The sequence below is a fragment of the Convolutriloba macropyga genome, unplaced genomic scaffold (assembly GCF_964194025.1).
Source record: "Convolutriloba macropyga unplaced genomic scaffold, txConMacr16.3 SCAFFOLD_605, whole genome shotgun sequence".
In the NCBI taxonomy this organism is placed as follows: domain Eukaryota; kingdom Metazoa; phylum Xenacoelomorpha; order Acoela; family Convolutidae; genus Convolutriloba; species Convolutriloba macropyga.
The window spans coordinates 28,613-40,670 of NW_027452738.1; the positions used below are offsets into that span (position 1 = coordinate 28,613).

The 12,058-nt window shown below is 54.0% G+C and overlaps 2 protein-coding genes and 1 long non-coding RNA gene across 3 annotated transcripts in view; all 3 read left to right on the forward strand.

The window, feature by feature from the left end:
- Positions 1-3,366: 3,366 nt before the first annotated feature.
- On the forward strand, positions 3,367-4,757 carry LOC142357759 (uncharacterized). The gene is made up of 3 exons (XM_075409299.1): positions 3,367-3,511; positions 4,063-4,197; positions 4,464-4,757. The coding sequence occupies exons 1-3, from the start codon at positions 3,455-3,457 to the stop codon at positions 4,755-4,757; spliced, it is 486 nt and encodes a 161-aa protein (XP_075265414.1). The 5' UTR covers positions 3,367-3,454.
- Positions 4,758-5,014: 257 nt separating this feature from the next.
- LOC142357756 (uncharacterized) lies at positions 5,015-5,853 on the forward strand. The gene is made up of 3 exons (XR_012761696.1): positions 5,015-5,070; positions 5,499-5,558; positions 5,716-5,853. It is a non-coding gene; the product is annotated as an uncharacterized LOC142357756 (long non-coding RNA).
- A 1,482-nt stretch (positions 5,854-7,335) lies between these two features.
- The window catches only part of LOC142357760 (uncharacterized), an 8,879-nt gene continuing 4,156 nt past the window's right edge, over positions 7,336-12,058 (forward strand). The window contains exons 1-3 of the mRNA XM_075409300.1: positions 7,336-7,469; positions 9,348-9,520; positions 9,830-9,948. Coding sequence (XP_075265415.1) covers positions 7,336-7,469; positions 9,348-9,520; positions 9,830-9,948 — 426 coding nt within the window. The remainder of the gene's footprint in view (positions 7,470-9,347; positions 9,521-9,829; positions 9,949-12,058) is intronic.

The following is a 12,058-nucleotide window of genomic DNA, read 5'->3' on the forward strand; positions in this document are numbered from 1 at the left end:
GTCCATATTGTTCATCTGTCGTGGTTTCCAGCTGGCAGCAGCTGCTGTTACCTGGGTGCCCGACCTTTGCGCGGGGTTCGTGACGTGCCCAAAGCTGCAAATGTAGTCTCAGCTCCGCGCCAGGGTCCCCGGCCAGGGTCCCCAGGAGCCGGATTTGGCGGCGCGCGGCCAAATCCGGCTCCCAGTCGTCCGGCATCCCTACCTCCCAGACGTCTCGCGTACGTATCGGTATTCGATCAGAATCATATTAAGGTAAGGTAAGAATTCGCTGGCGCACGCCAGGTGGACTTTAAGGACATCAAAGCTCTCGCTTATATAGCCCCTCCCTGCCGAACGGGATGTGTGTGGGTAGGAGCGGGAATCATATTACACAATTTGAGCATTGCATAGTTGGTCAGATGAGCAGGCCCACGCTCGCGCCACACTGTTTATGCCGGCCTGCTACTGGTACCTCGCAGGTAGACCTACATTTCGACGTGCGGTTCGCCCGTCTTGACGTACAGCTGGCGGGGCTGTAAATTGTAGCCGGATCGTCGCTGCTACCCTCCGGGTCCTGGTCGTCATCGGAGGTAGGGGCGACCGCGGCCAGACGCTTTCTATCCTTCGTTGTCTTGGGCTGCAGCTGTCGGGCACAAGGTTGGGCTTGGTTCTCCCTGCCTTGTCCCCTTTTGGCCTCCCTCGGCGCCTTCGCCTTGTCCTTCTTTTGTGGGCTGCAGACAGCTGCCTGCATCGCTGCCCCCGCGCCTCTGCGCCGCTGCCTCTGCAGCTGCCCGCAGCCCTCTTTTGTGGGCGGCAGGCAGCTGCCTGCATCGCTGCCCCCGCGCCTCTGCGCCGCTGCCTCTGCAGCTGCCCGCAGCCCTTCTTCTTTGGGCTGCAGGCAGCTGCCTGTCTCGCTCCCCCCCGCGCGCCTCTGCGCCGCTGCCTCTGCAGCTGCCCACAGCCCTTCTTTTGTGGGCTGCAGGCAGCTGCCTGCATCGCTGCCCCCGCGCCTCTGCGCCGCTGCCTCTGCAGCTGCCCGCAGCCCTTCTTTTGTGGGCTGCAGGCAGCTGCCTGCATTGCTGCCCCTGCGCCTCTGCGCCGCTGCCGCTGCCTCTGCAGCTGCCCGCAGCCCTTCTTCTTTGGGCTGCAGGCAGCTGCCTGTCTCGGTGCCCCCGCGCCTCTGCGCCGCTGCCTCTGCAGCTGCCCGCAGCCCTTCTTCTTTGGGCTGCAGGCAGCTGCCTGTCTCGGTGCCCACGCGCCTCTGCGCCGCTGCCTCTGCAGCTGCCCGCAGCCCTTCTTTTGTGGGCGGCAGGCAGCTGCCTGCATCGCTGCCCCCGCGCCTCTGCGCCGCTGCCTCTGCAGCTGCCCGCAGCCCTTCTTCTTTGGGCTGCAGGCAGCTGCCTGTCTCGCTCCCCCCCGCGCGCCTCTGCGCCGCTGCCTCTGCAGCTGCCCGCAGCCCTTCTTCTTTGGGCTGCAGGCAGCTGCCTGTCTCGGTGCCCCCCGCGCCTCTGCGCCGCTGCCTCTGCAGCTGCCCGCAGCCCTTCTTCTTTGGGCTGCAGGCAGCTGCCTGTCTCGGTGCCCCCCGCGCCTCTGCGCCGCTGCCTCTGCAGCTGCCCACAGCCCTTCTTTTGTGGGCTGCAGGCAGCTGCCTGCATCGCTGCCCCCGCGCCTCTCCGCCGCTGCCTCTGCAGCTGCCCGCAGCCCTTCTTTTGTGGGCCGTATTGCAGGGCACAACGCTGGGCTACAGAATACATTTCAAGAGTCGCAGCATGGAATTTCGACTAGAGGCTAGGAAATATGCAGCATGGGCTAGTGAATACAGCCTATTAGAATATTGGGAATCGAGAGCGTTGTCTGAATTGGGGATGCGCGCCCTGTACAGCTGCATCGAAATGACCCTCGGCGGGCAGGTAGCTAGTACATGTACCATGATGCCCAGCGGGCAACATGTTGAGGGGGTGTGTTGTGAAGGATCCTCATGGTCTCGGGCACGAGGTTCTCCCGGAAAGCTGGATGGCCCCGCGCATCATTCCGCTGTTCTCCATTTCGCTACAGACAGAGACTGTTCGACCCGTTCGAATGTGCGAGTGTGGAGCTGCAGACAGCTGCCTATTCGAAAGTTAAACGCATGCGATCGTGCGTGGCCGGTGACATCGTATCTCGGCGAATGTAGCGAAATTCAATGAGGGTAGCCGCTCCCCCGGGTAACCCTCCTAGTCCGGGGTACTTCTCCTGCTTCCATAGCCCCACCCCGTTTTAGCTACTCGTACCCAGTCGTACCTAGCTCGTTCTGGTTGGATGCATCTGCACAACTTTTACAAGCCTCTTGACAAGAAAAACATGATTGGAAAAGTTATAATCCTTCTTAACACTAGAGAATCAGGTCAAGGATTTGCGCTTCCCTGCAACCGGTAATACTAGCTAGTACGAGTACTATCTATGAGGCACGAACTATGCCGAACTACAACCGAAAAAATACAAGGTAATGAAAACCTGAAATTGGACACGCGTCCGCGTCCCAGGCGATCGCAGCTTGAACGAGTACGAGCAGTACGAGCTCCTCGCCGGCCTGCCTGTACGACTTACGAGTACGCTAGCTAGGTACCTACCTACCAGTACTTACCTATCTGTTACTCGTACTAGGATATCATGTAGCGATATCACAGGAGTGCAGCCACTAAGTATGCCCGTTCATGCATATCCCAGGCCCTTGCAAGGGCATGGTGGGCCGGTCCCTATATATACAACACGTACTGGTACAGTACTCGTACGAATAGTGGGTTCTAGCTCGTACCAAATGGTGGGTACGAGTAAGGGTACGCTACCCTAAGACCCTAGCTCGAACCCCCAGCCGGTTGCGCGCGAACTTGAAACAGACCTAGGGCTTACCTAGGTTGCATCTCTACGTACTAGGGTACCGTAGGGGCACTGGAGTTTCTTGAAAGTTTTTTCACAACTACCTATCGCTACGTGTACTTCACTACTACGAGTATCTATGCCAGGAGATAGTAGTATTGCAGCATCTCCTATCGTTACTGACTGCGCACTGATGAGGTGTGCTTGCCTCACCAGACGGGCAGACCGAAGCCTGAATAGCGCATCAGCATCAGCGCATCATTAATCTATATAGGGCAGAACTCAGTTGCGGGCGCCAAGGTCCCGAGAACTCCGCTAGGGATCGGCAGGTCTACCGTCCCGTTCGCTTTGAAGTGACGGCCAGCGCGCGGTTGTTTTTGCCGGGGCGCACTGCCCCTTGAACGGAAAGCAACTCCAGATCCTAACTTGGTGTATACTCTACCTCAGCAGTCAACCTGGCGTGCGCCAGAAATTCCTTATCTCAGCAGTGGCAGCTGAGAAAGCTCTCGGGACGACGACTGATAACTCTGGATAGTGGGAATTTACAGCTAGCTTGCAGTGTGTCTTGGAGCGCACAGCATAGTTTGCTTCATCCCTGCTATCTGCCAGCTGTCCCACGATGTCGTTCTTCGGAAGCGGGAGTGTGCACATGCAGGGGCGGTACCAGGGCCGGCAGGTGTGGGACGGCTCCTCCCCCCTGCCTTTGGCGCTTCTCCTTGGCACGACCCCTCCTTCTCTTCCCAAGCTCTCCCGGGTGTTGCAACATGTTTGACCTCGGCACAACTGCAGACAGCTGTCGGACTTATCTGTCCCTCTGTTTCACAATGATATAGAACCCCCCCCCCCCCCCCCCCCACCCCTCCTCGCCCCCGCGGGGTATCCACAGTCTTCTCCTGGTTTTATAACCCCTCCTCTCTAACTGTTAACAACGTCATCGCCGATGCATCCCTTCTGTGCTGATGTACCCTGGCCAGCAGATGCCAGCTTTTCCTGATCCCATGCTATATCCCCACACCTGTGACCCTTTCCTCCCAGCTGCACGCCCTAACAGTGCTGCGGCCGCATCAGTGCCTCCGGTCCTGCACAGCCCCGTCCTTCAGAGAGGCGAATCAGATCAACACCAAGCTGCACTGTGCTTGCCGCAGCTGATGTTGGCAATAAATTTGGCTTTCGTACTCTGGCTCTCTTACCCCTTTATCCCTGCTGTGCCGTCACTTGCTGTTGCAGAGCTCAAGCTCCCGAGGTGGGGGGAGCCAGGTCTGCCAGAAGTGTATGCAGGTCGGGCACTGGACGTATGAATGCCCTAACCCAAGGGTTTACCAAGCCCGTCCCACCCGGACGCAGCAGCTGAAGAACCCAAAGGTGAACAACCCCCCCCCCCCCCCCCCCCAAGTGTCTGCACCCCATCCCATGCCCCTCCGTGGCTTTCCATCCCCAGCTCTGATCTCTCCACGCAGAGATTGGCATGCGAGCAGCGAGGCCATGCTGAGAGGTCACAGCAAGAGCGGCTTAGCTTTCTGCTTCCTGTTTCTGTCCATGGCATCACCTCGCTGTAGCATGTTCAGGCAGTACGTTTCTCTCACTTGTCAGTGCCACCGTATGCTCTGCTGTGTCTGTGATTGTCGTAGGTGAGGCAGCGATTCATGGATGCAGACGAGCTGCTTGAGACTGACACCGGGAAGCCTGGGAGGAAGGAGGACGAAAAGCGCAAGAAGAAAAGGCGGAGGAGTCCATCGACTTCTTCTTCTTCATCCTCTGACTCAGGGTCCTCGTCCTCTGATTCTGACTCTTCCTCCTCGGGCTCTGGGTCTTCCTCGGGCTCCGACTCTTCCTCTTCCTCAGGATCCTCTGGCAGCTCCAGCGGTTCCGGGTCTTCCTCCTCCTCATCTTCAGGCATGCACACACCTGTAGTTGTTTCGTGACTCACTCCAATGCTCGAGAGCTCCCCGCATCTTGCTTGGCCCTATGTTGCCTGCATGGCCTCTCCTGAATGGCACATCCCTTCAGATGCCCGGATGTGGCCCTTCAGTCTGTCCCACACTCTGTATCGGACAGGCATGTTCCCTTCCCTTCCATGCCAAATGGGAATGCTCGCTCGGCTGAAGGCCAGGGGAAGGTTATCTATGCGTACTCCTCACTTGCAATGAAACGCCTGCCGCCTGCTGCAGGGGGAGGCTCCGTCTCTTCAGGGTCCACGTCTGACAGCGCCAGCTCTGGGGACAGCGGAGGCCGCAGGTGCCCCCCCCCCCCCCCCCCCCCCGGGGCTGCTTGCACATTTCCTAAGCTTCCGCTCCCCTGGCTGCCCCTCGCACACATTCTGCAGCTGCTCTTATTGGCTTTGTGCATCCAATCTCAGCTCCGTAGCAGTCTAAATCTTGTCGCTTTCTACTGGCCCGTCCTCAGTTACAGCGCCATCAATCTTCTTACCCTCCCTTTCTATCATTGCACGGGGTGGCACTCATGCACTGCGTTCTGTTGCTGGAGTCTTGAGAACTTGAGCCAGGCCGAAACAACTCAAGTCCTGTGCACGCGCACACATGTGGGAATTGACAGAGGGGGGTGTGGGCGATCACATAGCCGGGGGTTTCACCCTCTTTCGATTTTGTTAGCCGTCTCTCTTTGTGACTCCTGACGGCTCCTCTATGGCTTTGCTCGCCTCGCAGCCAGCGCAAGAAGAACAGCAAGGCGTCGAAACGCTCTGCCAAGACAGTGAGGTCCAGCAGGTGGGCAACAGGCAGTCAAATCCCCCCCCCCTCCCCCCAAAAAAAAAGCTTTCGGGCCTGCCCTGTCCACACAGAGGTGCCCATGCCAACCCCCTGTGGCATAATCTGTACAGCTGTTGAGTCAGATGCACTCTGTGCCCTGCCATCTGCTACACAGGAAGCGGAGCGATGCTGCATCTCCACGGAAAAGCTCCAAGAGAACAAGGAAGGCGTCACCCAGCAGTGGCTCCTCCTCGCCTAGCAGTAGCGGCGGCTGACCCCAGGGCACAGTGGCCGAGGCGGCATCCGTCCTGCACCGCCGGCTGTGACCGTAGCTTGTGACATACTCGTTGCTGTTGGGAGCTGGGGTTCCAAGGGGCTCCGTCCGTGGGTGCCTCTGGCAGCGCGAGCAAGAGGCTGAGGACCACAGCTTTTGCTGCCCTTGGCCCTCGCTCGTTTGCGGCATATCTGGGGACGCCTCATTTTGCATCACGACCCACATGATGAATCATAATGTGACGGCCGCGTCGCCCAATTACAGGTGTGTGTCGTGGCAGAGTGCAACGCAGCCCAGGTGCCTTATGTTCGCACATATCTATACAGTCAAGGAGGCTCACCACCCGACCGGTTTTGTACCATGACGGGCGTCGGGTATAGCTCCAAGTTTTGCTTCGTGCTGGGATGGTAACTGCCTCCCTTGCCATGTGTCTGCTCGCCGGCCGCAATCGGATGCTTTCCTGCCTTGCTGTCGAGGCACAACATTGCCACAGGCAAGGTGAAGTCTGTGCCCCATCGGGTTCTTCGCAGCGGCACTCCTCACGTGCCACCCCCTCCCCTTCCCAACATTCTCTTCCGTCGCAGCTGCACGATGGGGCTCCTCCCGTTTCCCTCTGTGGGATAGCCTGAGCAGGTTTGCGTGGAGGCGCTGTTGCAGGCAATGGACAAAGGCGGGGGAGGGGCTGGCATAGGATGACGGACGGCCGGGGAGGGCTGAGGGAAGGTCCGTGATGATATCGGATCAAAGCTTGAGGGATGCTATGGTGAAGGAGCCGAGAGAGCAGATGCAAAAAGGGCCATGGGGGTGAGCAAGGGCCGGACAGGCTGGGCAGTCTGTGGGTTGTTGGCGCTAAACTTCTGCTCCTCGCAACTAGCTGTTGCTGCATAGCAGTACTGCTGACCCAACATTTCTCCACCCGGCAGAGGGTCTTGCGATACCCTTGATAACCAACCCTTGCTCGCCATGTTAGCTCTGAGCTTGGGCAGGGCGCTTGATCAAATGCAGTGCTTGCTGTGTTGGTACTAGGCACATGAAAGCTGTTTTGCAAAGTGATCAGTTTGCATAATCACTGATGTCCGCAAAGGGCTGGAAGGTCAGTCTGAGCATGACGACCACACAGTATATTGATGCTGGCATATCTGAGCATATTAAGGGCTGCATGGGTGACATGGACAAGGGTGCAGCTTGTTGGAAGAACGGCCAGGTTGTGAAACTTTGCGACAGGGTACCCGAAACAGGGGGATATTAGTTAGCCATATTGTAGACTCCCTGACACATGTGTGGTGTGTTTGGATACCGGTTGCAGCTGTCGTGCGAGGCACTGCAGGGCCCAGGGCACTGGCGTGTGTGCAGCGGCAGTATAATATCCGCTGCCCAAACAACAGTGCAGGCAGGACTTGCCATGCAGCACTGGCAAGGCTGGGCTGTCCTTGCAAGGCCACGTCTACGACATCATAACGCAAGTATTTGCTTGCTTTTGGCTGCTGCCCAGGTGGCTAGAGTATCATACCACATTCAACCATGACTCACCGACTGTACGACATCATCTACCACAGACATCTACCGAAGCTTGGTTATCCTGCATGGGAAAAACCGACGGCTGGACTGTACATCCAGCATGATGCGCACTCATGGCGGGCACCAAACGACACACTGTTAGTGGTACCGTCGCCCATGACCAGCATATCATATGTGGTGCGGTAGTGTTTTGTGACTCTCAATGTCTGTCCTGGCGGATACTCATACACATGGAAGAATACTGTTGCACTTTGGTTTGAACTTTGAACTCTTACAATGCAAGATACTCAACCACCCAACCATGCAACATAGTATACTGTGCGTCTCAACCACACGACTGCCACAAAGTCCGAGGCACTGCGTTTAGAGGTGGCTGCTCTGCCACCCCCGGAGCTTGTCGAGGCGGTGCCCGGTGCCATTGGGGATTAGAGTACTTGACAATGGCGATGCGCGAGCAGACGCGTCGGAGGGACACAAGAGGAGCTGGAGGTGGGGGTGGACACCACACGCTGGCTTGCGTGCGTCAAGGTACTGGACACCCGTCTAGTTGCTGTGGCCCGGTGCGGTCAAAGGGGATCAACAGTACACAGCTGCTGTGGGGGCTACGTAGCTGTGTACTGCAGGCGTTGAACGTAGAGCGGCAGTGGTGTGATTTCGCTTCAAGGCAGCGGCAAAGAAGAGCGTACTTTTGCTCGCTATGGCAGCATTTGGGGGATGTCATAATCAGGCTGTTGTCAACGCATCAAAATGTATACAATACAACATAAATCATGAGTGCGTGCTTCATGTGGCAGGAAAGACATGACATAGAACTGTCTATCATGGGGCTCACGTCCTGCCAGCCGGGCCGTTGGGAGTACTACCATATCGAGCCATGTAGATCATGTGGTGAATGCAGCGTCGCACATATATCTCAACTACATTATGATAGTATGAAGATAAAGAGTGGGAGTCGGAATGTATGGGAGCAAATATATTCAACATATACCATATGATAATCCCTTAGGTGCACTGTGCGCTCGATCCCTGCACGCAGTTGCAATTAAAAAGAGTACGACCGTATGCCAGTACAAAATACAGAACCGTTTGCTAACACAAAATTCCTGAGGTTCATGGATCTTGGTCCTTGGTTAACGTCACCGGTGCAGGTGCGTCTCAATCAATAATGCCTGGCTTTGCTAGGGGAGCAATTCATATTGTATGTACGTGAGTATGTTGTCAGCTATCGGAGGGCTGGCCTGGGTGCAGAATAACGGCGAAACGTATGGATCATGCAACATGCAGGCAGCATGGGTGCAGACTGTGTGCGCAGACTGCATGGTGTGTAACGGCTGATCACGGGCCGCTAGCACATGCCCATGGAGGGCATATGCAGAGCATGGCAGCAGCTTACTGACTTATACATGTGAGGTATCACTAGCAGCGCCTTTTTCCTAGGAACTGTACCTAGGAAATTAATTAAATGGCCACATGATGAGCTTGTGTCCGGGAAATATTCCACAGTTATAGACGTGCAATATAATCTGAGCATTACCTCCATGAGCTCTGCAATCAGACGTGCATGCATACAGGCAAGTTACACCCCCTGTTGGGTATTCTGCACTGCAGCCGTATGATTCAAAGACTGAAACCATCGCCCAGCCAACATGATGTAGAATTAGGAGCCAGGAACTAATGCCGCTGATCATGAATTTGTCAGTGCGGTACTAGCCCCGCGGCAGCTGCTACTGTGCATGTCATGGGATCAGCATATTCTGATGGGCCACTGATGATTTCTCCTCACGGAATAGGGGCGCAAATCATGATACAAGCTTGTAGTAGTAGGAGTAGTAAAAACCCGGCTCAAGCCAGTAATTGTATGTAACACTGGCTATCATATTTTATCACAGATTATAGTATACTGCAATGATTAATGACAACCCCCCGCGATTTATCGCTGTAATTAATTAACAGAAAGAAACATCCCAGGTATGGAAATGGCTATATTCCCATGGCAGATCGTGCCCCTGTGACAGGTTTGGCAGTGCCAGCTGGTGGAAGGAGAAACTCCCTGCGTGCGTAGCTGTAGTACCTCACATGGAACAGCTAATGACAATGCTGATCAGAAGTCAGAACACCCGGCTGGGCCGGAAATTGGCGCAGAACTTGAACGTGCTCGCCTGCTTACTTGGGTGTGCCGTGTGGTCACGTAGAATCTGCGTTGTTTTAGGCGATTCATACGGATGCCCTCCCTTGCCCTCTCTCTAGCTGGACAATGTCACCACAGGCAGGACCCTCCTGATGTCACCGGCACCCGCCACCCACCACTCATGTACAGTACCTAGGGTACCCCTCATATGTACACGAGTCATGTATGTAGTACCCTACTAAACCTACCTCATAATATATAATGAAAAAACAAAGCAGCATCAGCAGCAGCATATCAGCAGCAGCAGCAGCAAAAAAAGAGACCGATTCTCGTAATGATAAGCTTTAGATTTCGCGTATTATTCGGCAGGTCTCGAGTACGTACCCTACCCCACTGATCGCGATCTACCGATCGATCGCGAATCGCGATTCTACCCTACGTCTACCGGCTACCGCCTACTGTACTGTACTCGTATCCGTACCGCAATGGTACGTACCTACCCTACCGGTAGGCCTACCGGCCCGTCTCAGCGAAGCGTTGGGTTTTGGGGAGTACGAAGTATGAGTACTGCTCAAAGCGCAGCGCGAGCGATTAGTGGTATCCCGTACGAGTACATGCTATATACGTTCACTTTTCCGTTTTTAACTGTTTCCGTACGAGTACTCGTGAGATAAGCGATATAGTAATGACGCAAAATTTTGGAGCCGTCCGATCGTACTGTGCACTGTTCTGGCCGCACGATTAAAAATCTAATTAATGTATGCCGTCAGATTCTAGTCCCGAACTACACAGGCCGCAAGATTTTCAAACAAGATTGGTGCAAAATTAGGGAGCCGTCCGATCAATTACACGATGTTCGAGAGCCGTTAGATCCAGGACGCTAGTAGGTACTAGGAGTAGGTACTACTAATAGTAGTACGAGTACTAGAGTAATAATACTGGTGGCCGTATAGGGTACTCGAGTAGGAGGTACATGGTACGAGTATACGAATTTACTGGTACTGGTACTGTACTTTACTGGTACTGGTACCTACGAGTACATGCAGTAATATACATAACGCGGGTATTATTGCACGTATGACCGCCCCGATGCCCTACCCGTCCATTATCCACATATGGACCCCCACCCACCCCACGACAAACATTTATATGATATATACGCTTATAAAATACAGATTTAAAACATTCACATTATTTGAAAATAATATGGAACTTGGGCAGTTGCACTCCGCGAAGCTGTTGGGTTTTGGGTACCCTACCTACCTAGTGTAGTAGACCATACTCCTACTCCTACTCCTACCAACTCCTACTCCTACTCGTTCCATATCATATCCTTCGACCTTCCATATTGATTGGTATACGGTAGGTACCTAGAGTAGGTACCCTGAGTAGGTACTCGTAGGTACCAGTAGTTGGGGCAGGAGTAGTAATGAGTAGGTAGAGAGAGAGAGAGAGTAGGTACTTACAAGTAATGAGTAGGTACCTACGGTACCAGTACGTTACTCGTAGGTACCAGTACCAGTAAAGTACAGTACCAGTACCAGTAAATTCGTATACTCGTACTGTACCTCCTACTCGAATACCCTATACGGCCACCGGTGTTGTTACTCTAGTACTCGTACTACTATTAGTAGTACCTACTCCTAGTACCTACTAGCGTCCTGGATCTAACGGCTCTCGAACATCGTGTAATTGATCGGACGGCTCCCTAATTTTGCACCAATCTTGTTTGAAAATCTTGCGGCCTGTGTAGTTCGGGACTAGAATCTGACGGCATACATTAATTAGAATTTTAATCGTGCGGCCAGAACATTACACAGTACGATCGGACGGCTCCTAAATTTTGCGTCATTACTATATCGCTTATCTCACGAGCACTCGTACGGAAACAGTTAAAAACGGAAAAGTGAACGTATAGATCTTTTCCATAACATCCCGATTCGTGCAGTCTACTTGATTTCGGTCCGAGTTCGCATACGATATTTTTACGTACCATTATTCCTATAGAGCGGTCATCTCGGGAACACAGTACTACCATTCAGGGCACGTGACAGACAAGCTTGATAAACTATGAAAGTACTATGTGCTTGGCCCGCGCTTGGCCCGTCAAAGCAATTCGAGATACGCGAATAGTAGAAAGTGATCTCAGGTTTTTATCCGTCCGAAATCCTTCCGATATCCATGGATATCGATGTTATGGAAAAGATCTATATAGCATGTACTCGTACGGGATACCACTAATCGCTCGCGCTGCGCTTTTAGCAGTACTCATACTTCGTACTCCCCAAAACCCAACGCTTCGCTGAGATAATATATACCTTATTTAAAATGTTATCCAGCTATGGACTATATACCATACCACCATTCCTTATATGATACAGCCACAGGTATACATAGGTTCATATGAGTGAATATCCATACAATTGTACAAGTCTATAATCCACATATGGACCCCCACCCACCCAGCCACCAATATGTTATATGTGCGATATGACAATTAGGGCACCTACTGTGCTGTAGTTGCTAGCACCGGTGTTGAGCCGGACTGCCCTCTCTAGTGACCAGTATGAACTATGAAGTATCCCCAGGTAGATGCAC